Consider the following 24,777-nt stretch of genomic DNA (forward strand, 5'->3'; position numbering starts at 1 on the left):
AGAGGGAAAAAAGTTATGAAAATCAAAGGATCAATTTAGAAGCTCTGGCAACCAATTAACAGGAATTCTAGAAAGAAAAAGCAGAAAAGAGGGGCAACAGTAATCAAAGACATTAAAACAACCAAACACACCTGTCTAGAAATGAACATGAATGTATTGCTGGATTTGATAGATAGAGCCTACCAAGTGCCCAACACAAGGAATGAAAAACAGCTACTACAGGGAATTTCACTGCAAATTTTTAGAACAGCAGGGATAAAGAGAAAATCCTATAAACTTCCAAAGAGTAAAGAATCAGAAATTGGAATAGCACTGAACTTCTCAGTGGCAACAAAGAGAAGTTATATGAAAAATGGAGCAATACCTTTAAAATGAAAAATTCTAAGGGGAAAAGTACTTTCAACCTGGAAATCTATATATATCCAGCCTAACATATCAATAAAAAATGAGGATACCTATTCCCTTTCCCAGAAAGCTACTGATGAATGGGCCCTCACCAAATGAGAGAGAAAACAAAGATAAAAGACATATATATATATATGGCGTGCCAGTTTTTTATGTATTATGTCCCCCAAAATGCCATTATCTTTGATGCAATCTTATGGGAGCAGATGTATTGGTATTGATTAGATTGGAATTCTTTGAGTATTTTCATGGAGGTGTGACTCAATCAACTGTGGGTGAGAACTTTCATTAGATTATTTCTATGGAGGTGTTGCCCCACCCATTCAGGGTGGGTCTTAATTGGATCACTGGAGTACTTTAAAAAGAGCCACACAGACCCAGATGCTTGCTGCAGATGAGAGACAGTCTGAAGACAGCTGTTGAAAGGAGATTTTTGCTCCAGAGAAGCTAAGAAAGGACAAACGCCCCAAGGGCAAATGAGAGTGACATTTCAGAGGAGCTGCAGCTTACAAAGACATTTTGGAGAACGCAACCCAGGAGCCAGCAGATGCCTAGAGAGGAATGTCGTGGGAGAAAGCCATTTTGAAACCAGAACTCCAAAGCAGATGCCGACCATGTGCCTTCCCAGATAAGAGAGGTTTTCCAGATGCCATTGGTGATCCTCCAGTGAAGGTACCTGACTGATTACTGATGCCCTACCTTGGACACTTTTATGGCCATAAGACTGTAACTGTGTAACCAAATAAAACCCCTTTATAAAAACTAATCCATTTCTGGTATTTTGCAAAAAGGCAGCATTAACAAACCAGAACATACAGTCTTCAGAAAATACATATATATTATAAGACATACATATATAAGAAACAGAGGCTACTGTGCCAGTTTGGATATACTACGTCATTCCGAGAAAGCCATGTTCTTTAATGCAATCTTGTGGGGGCAGATGTATTTAGTCTTGATCAGTAACCTATGGATTAGGTTGTTTCCATGGAGATGTGACCCACCCAACTGCAGGTGGTAACTCTGAATGAATTATTTCCATGGAAGTGTGGCCCCACCCCTTCAATGTGGGTCTTAATTAAGTAATTGGAGCCCTATAAGAGCTCAGACAAGAGCTCATTGCTACAGTTGAGAGAGACATCTTGGAGACAGCCGTTGGAAGCAGACTTTTGCTGACGCTTTGGAGATACTAGCCCGGAGTTTGCTGGGAGAAGCTGATGCAGAGACATTCTGGAGAGCACCATTTTGAAACGCAACCTAGAAATGAGCAGACACCAGCCACATGCCTTCCAAGCTAAACAGAGGTTTTCCAGTTGCCAACAGCCCTTCTCCAGTGAAAGTGTACTCATGTTTATGCCTTCGTTTGGACACTTTTATGGCCGTAGAACTGTAAATTTGTAACCAAATAAACCCCCTTTATAAAAGCCAATCCATTTCTGGTATTTTAAATAATGGAAGCAATAGCAAACCAGAAGAGCTACCACACAGGGTTTTTAAAATACCCTGAAGAAGTATGAAATTTCTATGAAAATTCTTGAAAAAAGCTTCCTTAAAATAAGTTCCCAAGTCATAAGTGTTGATTCAGAGAATTAAAAGAAAACCCTAAAGTACTCTGATAATAATGGACTTAGCTTTGATATATTATTACAACTCTATCCAGCTTTACTTTAATATAAAACTACTGGTTCTTTTTGGTTTTGAACATAAGACTTTAATATCATAACTATGAATAAAAGGTAAGAAGGGGAAAGAAAGTGGAAGACATTATAATGAAGGTGTTTCCACACTAGCATCCTGATAGACAGCAGCCAATGAATCCAACTTATTCATGGGTTAACTCTCTTTTAGCAATTTCATAATATAAAGAATACTGGATAAAAAGCCTGTGTTCTGAACACCATAACAGCCCAGAGAAGGGACAATGAGCAGAGAGTTCATTGGTCACACCGTGTGATGAGGGAAGGAGCATCCATTATGAAAGGGTACAATATGGTGTGAGGACAAAGTGAAATACAAGCGAAAAAACACATTAATCTGTGATTCATTTCTAAACAGAGTTTTGGCACACCAAATCTATTCCCAGCTTTGACTTCCTCCTTTCCTTGAAATGCCTTAACAGTCCACCTATTTCAGTAAACATACATGGATTTACTGATCTGTTTCTTAAATGAATATTCCCACATTTACTTCAAAATTCTCCTCACAAACAAGGGTAGGCACTTAATTTACCATTTTACTGTATCTAGTGTAATCCATATTAACATATACTCTAGACATACCTATCTAAAATTTGTACATTGTGGCATTAATCTTTGCTACTTATTTATTTGAAACCATTTGTGTATCTTAATTGTAAGACTTTAAAAGATGTAAGAACAGCAACTGGTACAAATAGACATTTAAAAAATATTTCTGATATTAATTAAAACAAATGAGTTTTAGAGCAAATCCACTTTGGCTTGAATCTCAAGCAATTTTTGACTTTGTCCCAGGTTAATACTATGCCTATGATCACCAGAATAGAAAAAAAAGAAAGCAAAGGGCAAGTTGAAATGATATGAAAGAAAATGTAATGATGCCATTAGAAAGAACCCTGAATGCATTTTCATAACTCATTATAGAAATAATCAAAAAGCAGTAACAAATGCTTCTATAAAATGTTATTTTGAATCCAACAGGAAAAAGAAAAAAAAACAAGCCTTTCCTTTCTGACTTCCTATTCGCTCTTTCTTATTCAATGCTGCTGGATCTCTCTCCAATTCTAAGAATAAACTGTCACTAGAAAGAACACAGCCTGTGAGGCCTTTTTAACTAAAAAAATAGAAATTCCAAAGACAGTGTTTCTGTGTTTATAATTACTTTTGACAGATCCTTTAAAATAGCAGCACCAGAGAGCACCATTATTACGTAAATATACACTTTGGGTACTTTGAGAGAGAGACAAATCTAAAAAGTTGAGAAAACGTTTGTCAGAATTAAGCAAAATGGTAATTTAACCAAGGAGCGTGAAAAAATACTTCAACCCTATGTTGGCATGAAATTCCTAAATGCTTTCCTTGCCAGGGTCTCAACTGTTTTCCCAAAATACAAACAAAAAACTTGACAGGAACTCTCCTGTTCTGATTGAATAAAGTACTTCTTGTTGGCTACAGAAATCAAGCCATCAAATTTAACTATGCACTTTGCTTTAATTAGCACTTTTAAGAGTAAAGCACAGTTCAGAACCTTTCACCTTGTACATTAAAAAGGAAACCACTGAGGTCCATAGGTCAAAAGGGCTGGAGAAGCAATGCTATCACGTCAAAGACTGTGAACGGTATTTATGTCCTTCATCTCCCAACCGCCAAACAGCAACAAAGCTGTCTCAATGCAGGGATGACTCTGCACCTTACTTCCTTAAGATCCAAATCTTCCTATTTTGGGAGTTACATACCATCACAATTACTTCTGTGGGGAGAAGTATCAAATTGAGGCTCTATCTACTGGGTAGGCTTCTATTCCTCCAAAATGCACAAAATTCAATAGGGGTATCTTGATAGCAAGCCTATCTCTAGAAAATTTACTTGAGTCTATTTGGTTCCTGAATTCTAATTGCAGGAATACAAAATCTATAACTGGCAATTTCCATATTAAGTAAATCATCATGGAACTAAAGAATCTAAACTCTTAAAGTAATTAGACCATGGGCATGTAAGAATTTTAATAAAATTTGGAAAATATGTATTTCTATAGTGTGCTTTTCCATCCCCCAAATCTTTGAGTGTTGAAAGTCTGATGCACAGAATCCTATATAAAAGTTTTACCTGTTTGGCTTTTGGGTTCCTCCCAGTAGAACTCTTCTCATGTGTACTTCCATCCTGTCCTCTAAGAACACTGATGAAATCTTTCTTAGAAACTGTTGATATCAACTTAGCACGCTTTCTAATAGAGCTTCCAGATTCTTTAACCTTTTCATCAACATTCTTCTGATGCTTCTGAACAGCATTAAATAATTGCACCACACCCCTGTAGAATGACAACGATGTAGTTAAACAATAATTACCCCAGAATACAAACACTATTTGCACTGCCTAGAGAAGAAGCAAGCACTTAATAGGCACCCAAATGAAAGCATTGACTACATCTAAAACTAAACATTTAATCAATGAATACACTAACAAATATATGTGAATTGGTATGTGGTATTTTAAAACTAAACATTTAATCAATGAATACACTAACAAATACATGTGAATTGGTATGTGGTATTTTTCACCTTTCATCTTTCTAAACCAACTTTTGTGCAATTAGAACTGAGAATTGCTGTTAACACAAATACCTTTTTCTTAAACTAGAAATATATCTTTCTATTTATATTATAACTATATAATGGTTGAAAGCATTATAGTGTAATGGAAAGAGCACAGCCTTTTTAGTAGACTGTCTAAGCATCCGACTCTAGGTAAGATTTTCTGGATCTCAATTTCATAAATAAATGAGAAAAAAATAGTATTTTGGTAGTTTAAAAAGTATTCAGCTTTACCGTCTGCAACTCTTGTGATATGAAACTAATTTTAAAATTTTATTTTTAAAAATATTTAAAGTATTTTGTTCTAGAGTTATGTAAGTTTATTCCAAGATAATTCTGAAGACTTAGACCTGCAGTCCCATACAGTAGCCACTAGCATGTGGTTTTGGGGCACCTGACAAGGACCTAGAATGAACTGAGATGTGCTGCAAGTTTAAAATACACACTGAATTTCAAAGACTTAGTATGAACAAAGAATGAAAAAATATATCATTAAGAAGTGTTTTATACTGGTTATATGGTAAAATGATAGTATGTTGAATATAACGGGTTAAAATACATTACTGGAATTAATGTCACCTTTCATTTCACTGCTTTCAATGTGGCTGCTAGAAAATTTTAAATTACATATGTCGCTCACATTTTATTTCTACTGAACAGTACTAATTTAGACCATTTAGATCCCCACCATCTCTGATCTATGAATTCTCTTGCTATAATAATTACTGGGTTTTTAAAGAATGCAAGGCTCTGACCCAGGCCACTTCTCAGGGCTGTGTTTGCAGTAAGCAACCTTAACGTCTCCCCAAAGCAAAAAGCAGGTTGTTTTCATTGACTATAAAAGCAGTAGATTCCCAAGTACAGTGTTCCTCTCCTGTAACATAACCCATTGTATGTGCAGACATTCATCTAGGGCACCTGTGTTGCCCCTGTAGAACAAGGGAAACTAGCGGGAACATGGCGTTCTGCCTACTGCCTTTGCCATGAATCCTTTATCACTGACCTGGGAGTCTCTTGCCTTTTGCCCACATCCAATAAACTTTACTAGGCCACTTATTAGCTTTCAAGGAGGGTAAAATTCCAGACCCTTCACAGCAGGGCCAGGATGAGGGTGAGCAAGTGAGGTGCCTAAGGGACAAAATTTAAGGAGGCACTTAGTCTCAAATTTGTTTAAGTACCAACCATGTACTTTTTTTAGGGCTTTATATGCATTAATTCACTTAATTTTTAGAAAAACTTGATAGGCCAAGTATAATACTATCCTCTTTTTTTTTTACAGAAAGGTAAACTGAGACAGGGAGAAATTAAGGAGCTGTCCAAGGACACACAGCTAATAAGGGTTAGTCCTGGGATTTAAACATAGCAACCTGGCTCTATCACCCACATTCTTAGCCACCTCACCTCACTATCTCACTGTACCTCAATGGATTAGAAAATGACCAAAACAATGCAAACAGAATGTAAAAGTAATTCCACTAAATATAACTGCTACATTGTTTAAGTAGCAGCACAATGACTATCTCCTCTCCTCTGTGAAGCCTTCCCAATTCCCCCAGACAATCTCCTGTTCTGTGTTCCCAACACATATTCATACCTCTATTTTCAAAGTAAATTACTTTCATTCCCTACAGACACGTGGGCAGGGACCACACAGTAGCCACCACATCTTATTTATCTTTGTATACAGAGGGCATCAAACAAGTGTATGGTGCCAATGATATAAAATGCAATGAAAGGAGAGGATCAAGTCATTAGACCGTGTAACATATTATGTCATAAATAAATAAAATGCAAGATAAAAAATAATCATCTAGTGTCATAAATTTAGACAGTTATCACTACAGAAATTCAGTATGAGGTCTGATCAATACTGTTCTCATGACTATAAAAACAAGATGATCTAAAATAAGTTCACAGTGAACATGCACTTAGCACGTTATATCCCTGCCTCATGAGACCTGCAAAATCTTGGGTTGAATACAGTACTGAATAGGCTGGTTTAGCTATAAATCACTTGGCTTCTAGGCCAACCTAAAAATCAAATCTGGCAGAAACAGATCACTGTCAGAGCTTTAGTATACTTATTTATTTTTACATTTTTTTATTAGAGAAGTTGTAGGTTTACAGAAAAGGCATGCAGAAAATTCAGAATTCCTATATAAGCCCCACAGATTTCCCTATAATTATTAACACTCTGCCATTAATTGTAACTTTTGTTACAATTGATGAAACAATATTATAATCATACCATTAACTATGGCCCATAGTTTACATTAGGGTCAACTCTTTGTGTTGTACAGTCCTATGGTTTGTTTTTTTATTCTAGTAACATGTTAGCATATGTACTTGATAAAGAGCAAAAAACACTATCTTACCTTGTTGCAATTCTCTGAAGATTTCTTTCTGTTTCTTTGTCTTTGACAACATCTGGCTTTACTCTGCATATCATTTCCCACTCCCGCTTCTTATCAAGCTGTGTTATAAATATTGTTATGTGAAAGAATATTAGGCATTTTTGAAATGCAGCACACTTTGATATGTAACTCTGTCAAAGGACAAGGGTAATAAATCATTCTGGCTTAGTTTGTCACTGGGACTTTAAAAAAAACCCACAATTTTAGGGGTTCGGCTCAGGGAGCCTGTGGTTAGCACACAGCTGTCATGTGAGAAGCACAAATTGAATTTCTGTCAGGTTCTCTGCCAGCAGGGGCCTGGAGAACTGCCAGTATATTCAGGCAGCCAGTGCCGGGTAGGATGTGAAAGAAGCACACACATATCTGCCATCACCAGGTCACCAAAGGTAAGTCTAAGGAAGATGCCAAACTACCCTATTCAATAACCATAGGCTTACACACTGTTTCTCCTTATTTTTCAGAAACTTACTCCCTCAGCAGTCAGAACAGTTTGTACCAGTTTTTAAAAGAAAAGCATCATACCTAGATATATCCTGTTTATATAGTGACTATTTTTCTTTTCACTAAGACACTTTAATCTGTTTCTCCTCGTATGGCACATTTGATCAATATCCTTGCCATATGTGACATATCAATTGAATGAAAGTAAATGGATTCTCTGCTATCATACAGAAATAGAAGGAGAGTTGGGAAATAAAAAAAAAAAAAAAAATCGCATCAACAACATAATCTTGCTCAAAACTGTCTTTGAGCAGTATCATGGTCCCAGGCACCTAATTTAGTAAGCTACTTCTCCAGGTTCCCTTCTTAGGCCAACATTTCACCAAATATCAAACACAAAGAACATGATTAATCACCAAGAAGTTGGTGAACGCTAAACCAGTAAAAAAAAAACAATGAAAAAAACGTCTCCCTTTATCACTTCCTTTTCTCTACTCGTCTATCTATTTTGTATTAATGAAAACTCCTAATCACAGCAGACCAGATTCCTGCTCTCAGTATACAGATTAGCCTGATTCCTTTCTAAAGAAATAGACTCTTCCTCAAATCAGAGAATTCATTTAACTGCAATGAAATTCACTACCAGTTTATGCCTGGGGAAAAAAAATGTTGATTTTAAATCTCATTTAAATTTAATTATCTACAGTATACAAGGGATAACAGATATGTATAATCTCAAAACATCTCTTTAACTTTGAAATGTATTTTTTAGACATAAGTAACTAATACATGGTAAATTCATAATACTTAATTAACATTAAGAAATAATGATAATATATATAGAAAGAGAGACCCTACTCATATATACAGAGTGTTCACAGCTGCTGGTTTCTCATGTTTCTGGTGTCAACATGTGTGCTTTCACACATTACGTGGACAGTGGCATCTCTAATATTCAAAGCTTTGGCTTAGAGCAGTTAAGAGACACTCCTCTCGGCTTCAAAATACCATTCTTATCCTCACCGAAATAGTGGGACTAGAAGTAATTAAGGATTCTGAGGTTTTTAAAAGCCTATGCTAGCCTTTGGCAGATATTATAAACAAAGATTCAAATTTTTGTTTGAAAAGCTATCAGCAAGATTTATAGACAAAATCTATCTTAAAGTGCAATGAGAATACTGAATTAATAATAAGCACACTTTCTGTTTCCAAGAGCAATGCTTGAAAATTCCATCTTTATATGGCCTTTCACACAGAAAAACCAGTATTAAGAACAAAGAAAAGTTCATCTTGAAACAAGGTAAGGGGATGGTGAACAAATATATGGAAATACATGCCATTTCAAATCTATTTTTCCTTTAATTTTACCTGTAAAGTACCTCTTGGAAATTAGTACGTCTATATTGCCAGTATGCTGAAAATTAGTCTTCTTTCATTAGAAAATACTTCTTTCAGTAACTAAATATTTTAGACACAGAGATAATTCATCAAGTATAAGGGATATAAAAATCTTATCATGGCTTCTTTTTTTCTATAATATACAACAGCATAACACATGTCCAAATTTTGGGCTTCAATTAACAGACTGTACTAATCTAATTTCTATCATCAGTGGTTCAACAAATCCTAATGGATTCAAGTTTATCTAGCAGTGAAATAATCAGTTTACAGAACTGCAACCAACCTCTTGACTAAAGACGTCTTCACAGATTTATATTATAAAATAGGGTTTTAAAAAAAAAGTTAACTAACATGTTTATGAAACACATTCTAATCTAAAGATTAGCTCAGATGCTAATAAAGTCAGCACATAAACAGCTAAATTGACTAAAATATTTAAACATTTATAATTACTTGATTTTAAATGGATAAATTTCCTTGGCCTTTAGTTTCTATTGTTTTGCTCAGACGATTTAAATAGTGAACATGCCCAAAGGAGTAATTTAGACTAGGCTTCTGACATAACCTTGGTTATCCACCCACACATAAAAAGCAAATTAAAAGCTGGAATGTTAATTGGACAAACACTGCAAAGAACAATTTGCTACAGATAAGAATTAGACTAGACAAATAATCTAATCCAAAAGACAACTGGTAGAACACACCTGTTTTCTTTTCTCTAGTCTCTCTTGCTTTAACTTTTCTTTTTCCTTTTCCAGCTCTTTGTTTTTGACCAAAATGGTGGGTTTACTTTTAGGAGTTTTTTTGTTAAGGATCTTAGCCATGGCATCTGCCCAGCCCGTATTAGTTCCAACACCAGATTCTGCAGCGTTCTCATTTTCTTTGTCACAAGGTTCAACATCATCTTCTTTGTCAGCTTCTACCGCTTCATCATCAGAAAATTGGTCCTTTTCTGATCCACAGCTTCCTACAGAACCTAAAAGTATAAACAAATGAAACTTTAATACTGTAAGTAAAGGTTGCCAGGGTCATGGCCTGAACCCCACGGCCCCTCATGAAGCTAACAGTCCTTCAGCTGCCTCTGATCTTGTAGGAGGGGACTTCTCTGAGTCTCATAGCTGCATTAACAGTGGACAATGGGAGAACCCCCCATCCTACTGCCCCCAAAGACCTGGCCCAGCCACGCTGACAGGGAGGCTGCAGTGGCTTCAAGACCCAGGACCCAGGCAGCAGAAACAAATGCAACAGCTCCTGCCACATCCCTGCTGCCTGGGTGGTTGACCAATGCTGATGTGGAACCAGTGTAAAGTGTTTTCAAGTCCATGGACCTTAACTGTGTCATTGAACTACTTAAAGAGACTACAGAAGGCTATTTTAAAAACAAATAACAACATAACTTTAATCAATCAAGAAAATGGTGCAGTGTTGTCATATCTTTTCTGAAGGATTTGTCCTAGGTATTTAAAATTCTGAATTTGTGTCCAGAAAAACCTAAAAAACAGCCTCATACAACTTGCATATAATATTGTGAAAATAGGTATTTTGACATTTTTGAAAAAGAAATTATCTACTAAAGTAGCATATACCCAAGATACTGATGATTCAATTATACTGCTGGGTGACAGTATGAAAAGACTAAGCTATGAGCTGAAGATACAAATTTGTAAGTGTATTGTTGACTTTTATCATGCAGAACTACTAAAAGAAGCCTATACAGGTTACCAGGAAGCTAGTTCATCATTAAAGATTGAAATGGCTGGGTTCAGAGAACTTGCAGAATCAATGTGTTGAGAAGCTCTGAGTACTTTAAACTTTACAGCCTCTCTCACTTTCTGAAGTTAAAGATACTTAAACTAAAGCACAAGTGGAGTCTGCATGCATCTGTATCATCCAGAAGCTCTGGGGAGCTTCAGTTTTGTTCTTCAGAAGAAATCTATGGAATGAATTAGGAAACATTCCAAAGGAGAAAATCAACCAACAGCTTAGTAACTTGGAATGTTTTTTAATAAGCAGAAGGCAAGCCAACAAAAAAGCTAAGAAAAAGTTGCCAAAGAAGAGGAAAACTCAGAAACACACCAGCAACTGCCACTTAGCTGCAGTGTCTTTGTATTTAACAAATATACTTTCTTTGGTCAACTCCAGAACTAGGTGAATCTCAAAGAAAAAAAAAAAAAATGCCTATGCATAAACAGGTTTCCTGCTACTCCCTACGTAATTCCATTCTGATGTCCTGCTGGCTAAATCAGAACTTTCACTTAAACCTAGAGGTACTGCAAAGCAATGAACAGCCCCAAAGCACTGCATTTCAGCAAGTCTGCTCTGGATCCATTTAACCCTACCAAAGCTAAGCATCTTAACCATAACATTCTCTGCTTCTATTTCTTTTACGTATATTGATTGTTTATTATTGGTACTTGAAAATTATTCTTCAACTCCAAGCCCCAGTTTCACATATAATTTCAACAAAATATGCACATTTCACTTTTAATTCCCATTCAGCCTTTTTGTATCAGAGTATTGCCATGTCTAAAGTAAAAAGAAGAGAATGTATAGTCAACTATTAATTTCTGAGTGGTACCCTCCAGTCTCTTGACTCAAAGTCATGAATCAAAACAGAATTGCTGGAAAAACCTGACTTTAAGTTAGTGATTATAACACTTATAATTTTAGTACTACTTTTGCTTAACACCTTTATTTTTTAAGTGTTAAAAATTCGTGAAATGAAAAGGATATGGAACTATTTAACTCAAATAAAAAAATTGTAATAACATTAGCAAATAGCAAACAAAAACATACATATACAAAAATGAACCTTAAACATGAATAAAAATTAGGTATTTAAAATTAAGAGTTTAACACAGAAAATAAAGATTTTACATTTTTTAAAAGCATCATTTTAAAACAAAATGTCCCTATGGCATCAAAAAGTATTAAAATAACTGTTAAAAGCAAGAAGTCACAAATTCTACCACCCTAATAGAGTTGCATATTTCTTAATAAAGAGAAACCATTTTTTAAAATAGAAAACTCATTTGCCAGTTACTTGATTTATAGCTTTTGATGTATCCTATATGGTGAGTAACCGTAAGAAATTTGAAGACATGACTCTAGGCTTTGACATGTACATATAGGTGACAGAAGAACTAAATTATTAGGAAAAAAAAACTGCATTACTGCAAGTATCTAAAATTTTGCCAAGCAAAAACTAATAACACTATCATTCAATTCAATGAAAATCAGAATGTCTACTATATACCACATTACAGGGCCACACATTTTTTTCTCCTCAGAGGCATCTCCTAGGACCAGTGTTCCCTGGAGAGTACAGTGTTTGTTCTAGTAAGCATTTATCTAAATGTAAAGAGTGAAGACACCTTAAATATTGTGCCACTAAGTAATATTTAGATAATTAAAAGAAGAAAAGTCTTGAAACAGCTCCTGGTAAAATGTTAAAACTACAACACTGACATCTAGTGTTTTGTCCTGATCAATTCACACACAAATTACAGCAAATCTCATTTTTTTCAGCTGCACTGTAAAGCAGCCAAAAGACTTCACGATTGTATAAGCCACTTCAGTTACTCACTTTGAAACCCTGGCTATTTTTCTTTGATAAATTTCTTGCCCAACGTGACTACTACAACATGCATGCTATGGGACACACAATAAATCTATGAAAAGTTTTACAGCACCATTTAACATAACCTCCACTCACCTTACCAATAAAAAAAAAAAAATCCCAGAAGAATTCACTAAAGTCATGGTTTTTATTTTATTGTTTTTGTAAAGAAACTCTAACTCAGGTTTTTAGACAGGAATTCATTGCCAGTAGAAATGATGACATTTTTATATAAATAAATGTAAAATACCAATGTAATGAGATCTCCCAATTACTAAAAACAGGCTTTACCTCTAGGATACTGAAATTACCACTATGCAAATCAAAAAACAGAACTGGTTCTTATTTACTGCCTTCTGGAAGAGAATAAGAAAGATGGTGGCATGTGGGAGACAGGGCTCATTTCTCTTGCAGGAAACAGCCAGTAACCAGGAAGAAACTGTCTGAATTGATGGTTCTGAGGCTTCACAGGCCAGGGAATACCATACGGAATCCAGGAAAGAGCAAGATGAGACTGAGAAGCTGCAGCAGAAACTGTGAGTGAACTGCTTCTGTGGCAGTGACCAGCACCCATCCCCCACCACTGAGGCTTCCCACACCTACTGAGAGGGGAGTGACGATCTACCTTCCAAGTAACGGGGACAGGGGGTGGTCAAGTCCTGAGCGTGGCTTCTGATCAGCAAGTTTGGACTGCTGAAATCGTAGTTATAGCCTGCCTGGAAAAGGGACCCCAGCAATCATTGTTTCAACATCCCCAGGGAGGAAGATGAGAAAATACACCCCCTCCACTGCGGGGACAGGTTTGCAGAAGAGCACCATGAAAGTGCAGTTTTGGGTGGCAAAAAAAAAAAAGGCTTTTTTGTATCATTTCTGTTGTTCTCCCCAGGGCCCTTTGGAACTGGTCTGCACCCCATTCGTGAGTCCCTAGCCCTGTTTTGACTAGTCAAACATGGGCAATTCTCAATATCTAGAATAAGTTGAAACAAGAGCTGTTACACAAAGCCAATCAACAATAAAACCCCAGGCAAGGGAGAGAAACTGAACATCAAGATAATCAGATGCCTACACATCAGCAAAAAAATTACAAGCCATACTAACAAACAGGAAAATATGGTTCAGTTAAAGAAACAAATTAAAACTTCAGATGAGAATGATTCGAAACAACTAATCAAATGTTCAAATATATCTCCTAAATTAATTCAAGGAGATTAAAGAAAATATGGCCAAAGAGATATAGGATAGTAAGATGACACTGGGTGAGCATAAAGAAGAATTTGGAAGTATGCAAACAAAAATAACAGAAATTATTGGAATAAAAGACCCAATGGATGAGATGAAAAATATATTAGAGTAATATAAGTAGATTTGAACAGGCAGAAGAAAGAATGAGCAAGTTGGAAGACAGGGCATCTGAAATGGAACAGACAAAAGAACAGATAGAGGAAAAAGTGGTAAAAATTGCAAAGGGTCTCAGGCAATTGAATGACAGCATGAAGCATACAAACATGCATGTCATGGGTGTTCCAGAAGGAAAGGAGAAGGGAAAAGGCACAGAAAGAATATTTGAGAAAATATGGCCAAAAATTTCCCAACTCCTATGAAAAACATAGATATCCACATCCAAGAAGCTCAACATACTCTAAACAGAATAAATCCTAATAGAGCTACCCCAAAACATATATAATCAGAATATCAAATGCCAAAGATAAAGAGAATTCTGAAAGCAGCAAGAGAAAAGCAATTTAACACTCACAAGAGACACTCAGTAAGAGTAAGTGCTGATATCTCATCAGAAACCACAGAGACAAGAAGGCAGAGGTGCCCTACAAGAAATACTAAAGAGATTTCTGTGGGCTGAAAGGCAAAAACAGCAGAAAGAGGCTTGGAAGAGTGTCGAAATGAAGATTACCAGTAGGGGAAACTAACAGGGTAAAAAGAAGACAAAAATAAGATTTGACACATGAAAGCCAAAGGATAAAAAGTAAGTATTGCCTTTACAGTAACACCATTGAATGTTAAAGGATTAAACTCTCTAATCAAAAGACACAGAATAGTAGAATGGATTAAAAGAAGAAATAAAAGTGATCTATATGCTATCTACAAGAGACTCACCTTAGATAAAAGGATACAGATAAGCTAAAAGTGAAAGATAGGAAAAAGATATCCCATGCAAACAGTAACCAAAAAAGAGATGGGGTAGCTATACTAATATTGGACAAAATAGACTTGAAATGCAAAACCATTATAGGAGACAAAGAAGGGCATTATATATTAATAAAAGGGGTAATCCACCAAAAATAAATAACAACCATAAATATTTATGCACTAACCAGGATGCCTCAAAATACAAGAGGCAAACACTGGCAAAACTGAAGGGAGAAATGGATAGCCCCACAATAATAGTTGGAGACTTCAATACACCACTCTCATCAACAGATAAAACACCTAGACATAGATCAAAAAGGAAACAGAATTTGAATAATATGATAAATGAACTAGACCTAACAGACAAATACAGAACACTGTACCACAAAACAGCAGGATATACATTCGTCTCAAGTGTCCATGTATCATTTTCCTGTATGGACCACATGCTAAGTCACAAAACAAGTCTCAATAAATTAAAAAAAACAGACACTATGCCAAGCTCCTTCTCTGATCATAATGGAATGAAACTGGAAATCAATAACAGCCAGAGAAATGGAAAATTCGCAAATATATGGAGGTTGAGTAACACACTCTTAAACAATCAGTGAGCCAAAGAAGAAACTGCAAGAGAAATCACTGAATATCTTGAGATGAGTGAAAACAAGAACACAGCATATCAAAACATAGGGGATACAGCGAAGACGGTGCTGGGAGAGAAATTTATAGCCCTAAAAAGGAAAAAAGAGCTCAAATCAAAGACCTAACTGAACACCTGAAGGGATTAGAAAAACAGCAGCAATATAATACCAAAGCAAGCAGAAGAAAAGAAATTATGATTAGAGGAGAAATGAATGAAATTGAGAATAAAAAAACAATAGAGGATCAATAAAACCAAAGGTTGGTTCTTTGAGAAGATCAATAAAATTGACAAACTCTTAGATAGACTGACAAAGAAAAAAACAGAAAAGATGAAAATAAAATCAAAAATGAGAGGGGGGACATTACTATTGACCCCACAGAAATAAAAAAGATCATAAGAGGATACTATGAACAACAGTTCACCAACAATTAGACAACTTAGATGAAGTGAATAACTTCCTAGAAATGAATGAACAACCTACACTGTCTTAAGAAAAAAGACCTCAGCAAGCCAATCATAAGAGATTGAATTAGTCATCAAAAACCTCCCAATAAAGAAAACCCAGGACCAGATGGCAAATTCTACCAACCATTTCATGAAGAATTAATACCAATCCTGGTCAAACTCTTCCAAAAAATTGAAGAGAAGGGAACATTACCAAACATTCTATGAACCTAACATCAACCTAATACCAAAGCCAGATAAAGATATTACAAGAAAATAAAATTACAAACCAATCTCTCTAATGAATATGGATGAAAAATCCTCAACAAAATACTTACAAATCGAATCCAACAGTACTTTAAAAGAATTATACACCATGATCAAGTGGGTTTTATTCCAGGTATGCAAAGGCGATTCCACATAAAAAATCAATTACTGTAATACACATTAACAAATTGAAGGGGAAAAACCACATGATCATACCAATTGACACAGAAAAAGCATTTGACAAAATCCAACATCGATTTCTTAAAAACACTTTGAAAGACAAGTCTAGAAAAAAACTTCCTCGACATGATAAAGGACATAAATGAAAAACTCTCAGCTAACATCATACTCAACAGTGAAAGACCTAAAGCCTTCCCTCTAAGCTCGGGAACAAGGCAAGGACGACCAATGTCACCACTGTTACTCAACATTGTGCTGGAAGTTCTAGCCACAGCAGTTAGTCAAGAAAAAGAAATAAAAGATATCCAAATAGGAAAGGAAGAAGTAATACCTCACTATTTGCAAATGACATGATCCCATATTTAGAAAGTCTTGAAAAATCTACAACAAAATTGCTAGAGCTAATAAAAAAGTTCAGCAAATTGGTAGGATTCAAGATCAACACGCAAAAAGTAGTGTTTCTACAAATTGGTAACGAGCTATCCAAGGAGGAAATCAAGAAAAACAATCCAGGGAGGAGCTATGATGGCGGCATGGAGAGGAGTGGAAGCTAGTTAGTCCCCCTGGAACAATTAATAAACAACAGGAAAAACAAGTAAATAACCTGGAATAACTGCAGGGAGACAAACGTGACCATCCACTCATCATACACCAACCTAAATTGGGAGGAATGCCCCAGATCGCAGCATAAAATCTGTAAGTAAAAACTGCAGACCCAAGCCGAGAGCCAAGTGCCCCTCCCTCATGGAAGCCTGGCAGTGCTAGAGAGCAGCACTCTCTAAACAAGCAAATATACCTCAGCCCAACTCCAACTGGGGTTTTAATGTTAACCGCTCAATACAGACTGCAAATCCCCAACAAGCAGACAGAGGCTTTTGGAAATGACTGACCTTGGAGAGTCAGGGGACTATCTGTCTCGGGATGGGGAGCCCAAAGGATCGGGTGTTATCTCTGGCCAACAGGTGAATCTGGGCACCGAAGACTGACCCTGAAAAGAGGCTTTCTGTCTCTTTCTCTCCGTCAACCTGGGCGGCTCAGTGGAGAAAGCCTCAACCATTTTCAGCTCGCAGCACTCTGACCCAGACAAGGGTGGAGATAACAAAGCCAGAGAAACAAAGAAATCTATTTATAGGCAAATAACCTCTCTCTAGGGGGCATAGCTTCCCAAGAGAAAAGAGGTGGGGTCCAGCTCTACTACCCACCTTCCAGCTCTACTACCCGCCTTCTGTTTAGGACCAGACTCCAGAGCTGTGGGAGGAGAGCAGCGGGCCACACCTCCTTACACCAGTCTGGAGTGACAGGCTGACAGGCGCCACCTGCTGGCAGAAAAGCACAGGGTGTGTCAATCCTCTAAGACACACCATCAGGGAAACCGGATACTGAATATTTCCTCCTTCTGGAACCTGAGCCTGCTCTCATCCGAGAAAATCTGATTGGTGCAGCCAAGGAGGCCAGATGCCTGAACAACAGAAAACTACAACCTACATTAAGAAAACGAAGTTATAGCCCAGTCAAAGGAACAAACTTATGCTTCAACTGAGATACAGGAATTTAAACAACTAATGCTAAATCAATTCAAAAAGTTTAGAGAAGATATGGCAAAAGAGATAAAGGCTATAAAGAAAACACTGGGTGAACATAAGGCAGAAATCAAAAGTTCAAAAACACCACTGGCAGAATCTACAGAAATGAAAGGCACAACACGAGATGAAAGACACAATGGAAACATACAACAGCAGATCTCAAGAGGCAGAAGAAAACACTCAGGAACTGGAGAACAAGGCACCTGAAAGCCTATACACAAAGGAGCAGATGGAGAAAAGAATGGAAAAATATGAGCAACATCTCTGGGAACTTAAGGACAAAACGAAATACAAGCATGTACGTGTCATTGGTGTCCCAGAAGGAGAAGAGAAGGGAAAAGGGGCAGAAGCAATAATAGAGGAAATAATCAATGAAAATTTCCCATCTCTTATGAAAGACATAAAATTATAGATCCAAGAAGCACAGCGTACTCCAAACAGAATAGATCTGAATAGGCCTAAGCCAAGACACTTAATAATCAGATTATCAAACATCAAAGACAAAGAGAGAATCCTGAAAGCAGGAGGAGAAAAGCGAGCCATCACATACAAAGTAAGCTCAATAAAACTGTGCGGATTTCTCAGCAGAAACCATGGAGGCAAGAAGGAAGAGGTGTGATATATTTAAGATACTGAAAGAGAAAAACCGCCAAACAAGAATCCTATATCTGGATTCAAATATGAAGGAGAGCTCAAAATATCCTCTGACAAACAGACAAGGAGAGAGTTTGTGAATAAGATACCTGCCCTACAGGAAACACTCAAGGTAGCACTACAGACTGATAGAAAAAGACAGGAGTGAGAGGTCTGGAACACAATTTTGGGTGATGGTAACAGCAATGTAAGTACACTGAACAAAGATAACTATGAATATGGTTGAAAGAGGAAGGTGAGGAGCATGTGGGACACCAGAAGAAAAGAAAGATAAAGACTGGGACTGTATAACTCACTGAAACCTAGAGTGTTCAACAATTGTGATAAAATGTACAAATATGTTTTTTCACGAGGGAGAACAAATGAATGTCAACCTTGCAAGGTGTTACAAATAAGGAAGTATTGGGGGAAAAATACAATCAACATAAACTAGAGACTATAATTAACAGAATCACTGTATTATGCTTCCTTTAATGTAACAAAGGCAATATAACAAGGTAAATGCAGATAAGAGGGGGGCATAGTGGAGGGGTGTGAGACTCTTGGCATTAGTGGTGGTGTCTGACTCTCTCTTCTACTTTGATCTAAGGTTATCTTTTCTTTTGCTGCTTCCTAGCTGTTATGTTTTTTTGTTTGTTTTTTCTCTTTCTTTTGCCTCTCTACCTTCTTTGACTCTTCCTCCTGCTTTGTGGGAGAAATGTAGATGTCCTTACATAGATAGTGTTGAGGGTGGTGAACACATAAATATGTGACTATACAGGGAACCATCGATTGTTTACTTATGATGGAATTATGTCATGTGAACAAAACCAGCTTAAAAAAAAAGGGGCTGATGGTGAAACCTTGAGGGCAATATACTGAGTGAAATAAGCCAGAAACATAAGGACAAATATTGCAGAGTCTCACTGATAGGAACTAATTATAATATGTAAACTCATAGACATGAAATATAAGTTACCAAGATATAGAACGAGACTAAAGAATGGGGAGCAGCTGCTTAGTATGAGCAGAACATTCAACTAGGATGAACTTAAATATTTGGAAATGAACAGATGTGACAGTAGCACGTTGTGAGAATAACTAACAGTGCTGAATGGTGCATGAATGTGGTGGAAAGGGGAAGCTCAGAGTCATTTTTGTCACCAGAAAGAACGATGGAGGTTGAAAGATGGGAAAGTATAAAACACTAAACCTTGTGGTGGGCAATATCCAAGATTAACTGTACAAATATTAGAAATCTCTTTCATGAAACAGAACAAATGTATGACACTACAATTAGAAGTTATTAATAGAGGTATATAGGAAAAAAATATATACCTATTGCAAACTATACACTACAGTTAGTAGTATTTCAACGTTCTTTCATAAACAGTAACAAATACACTACACCAATACTACGAGTCAACAACGCAAGGGGGTTGGTTAGGGATATGGGAGGACGTGAGTTTCCTCTTCTTTTCTTTCTTTTTTTTTTTCTTCTTTGTCTATTTCTTTTCTGGAGTAATGAAAATGTTCTAAAAATCGAACAAAAATTAATTGTGGTGATGGATGCACATCTGTATGATGGTACTGGGGGCAACTGATTGTACACTTTGGATCTTTGGATAATTGTATGGTATGTGAACAATCACAATTTAAAAAATAAATAAATAAAAGAATTCCCCAGTGTCAAGGCCCTTTAGAAAATACTATCTTGCCTCTTGTAGTAAAACAATTCTGACATCATCATTCACAGATAATGTAAACATTTATGGTAGCAGATGTAGTTATACTCCTAATTGTTGTGTATCTTTGCTTGAGTCTGTTCGGTTTCCATTATTTGACCTACCTATGAAATTAATGGGATTTCAACACGGTCACAGAAGGATTTTTCCCTCCCATGGCTGAAAAGTGACTTTAAGAATGCGGAAGTTAGGGCTGGAGGAAACAATAATGTATTTTATGGTTTTCAGATTCATTTCTGAAATTTGGAGCTCAAGTTTAATAGGATATATAGATGATGCCTGTAGATATTTGAGAGCAGAATATAAAATACCTGAATTTGGTTGCTGCCACTTTCAAAAAAAAAAAAAAAAGAAAGAAAGAAAGAAAAACAATCCATATACAATAGCAACTGAAAGAATGAAATAACTGGGAATAAACTTAACCTAAGATGTAAAGAACCTATATTCAGAAAACTACAAAGCACTGCTAAAAGAAATCAAAGAAGACCTAAATAAATGGAAGGGCTTTCTGTGTTCATGGATTGGAAGATTAAATATAGTTAAGATGTGAATTCGACCCAAATTGATTTACAGATTCAATGCAATCCCCATCAAAATTACAACAGCCTACTTTGAAGAAATGGAAAAGCCAATCATCAAATTTATTTGGAAGGGTAAAGGGCCCCAGTAGCCAAAAACATCTTGAAAAAGAAGAACAAAGTTAGAGGACTCATACTTCCTAACTTTAAGGCATATTACAAAGCTACAGTGGTCAAAACAGCATGGTCCTGGCATTAAGATAGAATATTGATCAATGTAACCAAATTGAGAGTTCGGAAATACACCCACACATTTAGGGTCAGTTGATAATAGACAAGGCTGCCAAGTCCAATCAACTGGAACAGAACAGTCTCTTCAACAAATGGTGCTGGGAGAACTAGATATCCATATCCACAGAACGAAAGAGGACCCCCATTTCACAACTTATACAAAAATTAAATCAAAATGGATCAAATCAAAATGGATCAAAGACCTAAATATAAGAGCCAGGACCATAAAACTCCTAGATGAAAATGTAGAAAAGCATCTTCAAGATCTTGTGGTAGGCAGAGGTTTCTTAGACTTGACACCCAAAGCACAAAGAAGGAAAAAAACAGATAAATTGGAACTCCTCAAAACTGAATAATTTTGAGCATCAAAGGCCTTTGTCAAAAACGTAAAAAGGCATCCTACTCAATGGGAGAAAATACTTGGAAACTACATATCCAATAAAGGTTAATATGCAAAATATTTTAAAAAATTCTACAACTCAACAATAAAAAGACAAACAACTCAATTGAAAAATGGGCAAAAGACTTGAATAGACATTTTTCTAAAGAGGAAATACTTATAAATGCTAAAAAGCACATGAATAGATACTTAATATCACTCGCTATCAGGGAAATGCAAATCAAAACCACAATGAGATATCATTTCACCACCTACTAGAACAGCCACTATGAAACAAACAGAAAACTACAAGTGTTGGAAAGCATGTGAAGAAATAAGAACCTTTATTCACTTTTGGTGATAATGTAAAATCGTACAGTAGCTGTAGAAGACAGTCTGGTGGTTCCTTAAGAAGCTAAGTTTAGAACTGCCATATGACCCAGCAATACCACTACCAGGTATATACTCAGAAAAACAGAAAGTAGGGATGGGAACAGACATTTGCACATCACTGTTGATAGTGGCATTATTCACAATTGCCAAAAGACAGAAATACCCATGTGTCCATCAGCCCATGAATAGATAAACAAAATGTGGTACAGACATACAATGGAATATTATTCAGCAGTAAGAAGGGATGAAGTCCTGAAGCACACAGCAATATGGATGAACCTTGAGGACATAATGTTGAATGAAATAAGTCAGACACAAAAGGACAAATATTGTATGATCTCACTAATATGAACTAATTATAATAAGTAAACTCATAAATTTAAAATCTAGAATATAGGTTACCAGGAAATAGAATGAGGCTACAGAACAGGGAATGGATGCTTAATGAGTGCAGAATTTTTAGCCAGGTTGAATTTAAATATTTTGAAATGGTTAGAGGTAATGGTAGCACATTAGGATGGGTGTAATTAATAGCAATGATTTACGAATGACTGCGGTTGAAAAGGGAAGTTTAGGGCCATCTATGTCAGTATAAGGAAAACTAGAGGATAAAACATGGGACTGTAGAATGGAATGAACCCTGTGGTGGAATATGACTGATTAATAGTACAAATACAAAAATGTTCTTTCATGAACCAGAACAAATGTACGTCACTATTACAAGGAGTTAATAATAGAGTGGTATATGGGGGGAAAATGCACCTGATGCAAACTACGGACTATAGTTGATAACGTTTTAATATTCTTTCATCAACAGTAACAAATGTACCACACCAAAATGCTAAGGGTCAATAACAGAAGCATATGTGGGGTATGGGATGCTTTGTTTTCAAGCAATGAAAATGTACTAAAATTGATTGTGGTGATGAATGCATAAATACATGATTATACTATGAATCACTGATTGTATACTTTGGATGAATTGTATGGTGTGTGAATATATTTCAATAAAACTGCTTTAAAAATTGGGGGAAAAAAACACAAAAATAATCTAAGACACCTCTGGGACACAATCAAGCATACCAATATACTCATTATGAGTCACCCAACGGGAGAAGAAAGAAAGAAGCAGAAGAAATATTCAAAGCAATAATAACAGAGAACTTCCCAAACTTAGCAAAAGATGTGAATATGCACAGCCAAGAAATCCAGAGAACACCAAACAGGATACACATGAAGAAAAGTACAATCTGTCATATTGATCACACTACTGAATGCAAAAGACAAGAAAAGATTTCTGAAATCTGCAAAGAAAAGCAATGTGTTATGTACAAGGGAGTCCCAATCAGATTCAGTGCCATGGAGACAAGAAGGCAGTAGGTTGAAATACTCAAAGTGCTGAAGGAAAACAACTGCCAGTCATGAATTTTCTATCCAGCGAACATTCTTTCAAAAATGAGGGAGAGATTAAGACATTCTCAGATTAAAAAAAAAAAAAGCTGAGAGTTCATTATCACTAGACTTGCCCTACAAGCAATGCTACAGGAGTTCTCCATACTGAAAGAAAAGGACACTAGACAGTGGTTCAAAGTAGCATAAAGAAAAAAAGACCTCTGTTAAAAGCGTAATTTTAAATGCCAGTACTACTGAATTATACATATAATTTTTTTTGGTATGCAACTCCATTTCTTACTTCTTACAGGTGCTAAAATGCAAATGCATAAAAAGTCATGATAAATCTACAGTTTTTTGACACAGGATGAACAAAGATATAATTTGTAACAAGTACAAAGAAAAAGTAAGGAGGTCAAAAAAAAGGTAAGGTAGGTTTAGGAACAGTGTATATGTGTATTCTATTGAAGATAAGTTGGTATCAAATCAAACATGACTGCTATAGATTTAGGATACTAAATTTTAACCCCATGGTAATCAAAAAGAAAATATCTGAAAAATATATTCAGAGAGAAAAAAGAAGAGACACAAAATGGTACAACAGAAAAAAATCAAATAAATATGGAAGTAGGCATTAATGGAAATGGAAGAACTGTGGAAAATAAAAGGTATAAAACATACATGGATTTGACTGTCCAGTCGAAAGGCAGAGATGGATACAAAAGTATGACCCAACCATATGCTGTCTGCAAGAGACTAGCCTTAAATTCAAAAATACAAGTAGGCTGAAAGTGAAAGGATGGAAAAAAATATACCATAGCAAGTAATAACCAAAAGAGAGCTGAGGTAGCTATACTAATTTCAGATAAAATAGCCTTTAATTAAAAAACAGTTATGAGGGACAAAGATGATCATTATATACTGATAAAGGGAACAATTCAACAAGAAGACATAATTATAAATAAATATGTACCTAATAGCAGAGCCCCAAAGTATATGAAGCAAATGCTGACAGAACTGAAAGGAGAAATTGACAGTTATACATTAATAGTAGGAGACTTTAACACAACATTCTCAATAATGGATAGAACATCTAATTAGAAGATCAATAAGGAAATACAAGTCTTGAATGATACTCTAAACCAACTAGACCTAACAAACATTTATAGAACACTTTATCCAACAGAAACAGAATACACATTATTACCAAGTCCAGGATTATTCTCCAGGATAGACCATATGCTGGGTCATAAAACAAGTCTCAATAAACTCAAAAATATTGAAATCATATAATGTATCTTTTTTGACAACCAGAAAATGAAACTGGAAATCAATAATAGAAGGAGAAAAAGAAAAGTCATAAATATGTGGAAATTAAACAACCTAACTCTTAAACAACCAATGGGTTAAAGAGGAAATTAGTAGTGCAATTAGGAAATATCTTGATGCAAATGAACACAAAAATAGAATATACCAAAACTTACAGGATGCAGCAAAGGCAGTGCTTAGAGGGAAATTTATAGCTCTAAATGCGTACATTAAAAAAGAAGAAAGACCACAAAACAGATTCTTAACCTCAAATCTGACTAGAAAAAA

At 35.9% G+C, this 24,777-nt stretch overlaps 1 protein-coding gene across 1 annotated transcript in view; it reads right to left on the reverse strand.

Annotated features, from left to right (window-relative positions):
* Positions 1–24,777, reverse strand: part of RRP15 (ribosomal RNA processing 15 homolog) — a 51,866-nt gene that overhangs the window by 21,272 nt on the left and 5,817 nt on the right. Inside the window, exons 2-4 of the mRNA XM_037823694.1 lie at positions 9,654–9,925; positions 7,069–7,166; positions 4,209–4,410 (exon numbers count right to left, since the gene is read on the reverse strand). Of these exons, the coding sequence (XP_037679622.1) occupies positions 4,209–4,410; positions 7,069–7,166; positions 9,654–9,925 (572 nt within the window). The remainder of the gene's footprint in view (positions 1–4,208; positions 4,411–7,068; positions 7,167–9,653; positions 9,926–24,777) is intronic.

The sequence above is a fragment of the Choloepus didactylus genome, chromosome 2 (genome assembly GCF_015220235.1).
Source record: "Choloepus didactylus isolate mChoDid1 chromosome 2, mChoDid1.pri, whole genome shotgun sequence".
Taxonomy (NCBI): domain Eukaryota; kingdom Metazoa; phylum Chordata; class Mammalia; order Pilosa; family Megalonychidae; genus Choloepus; species Choloepus didactylus.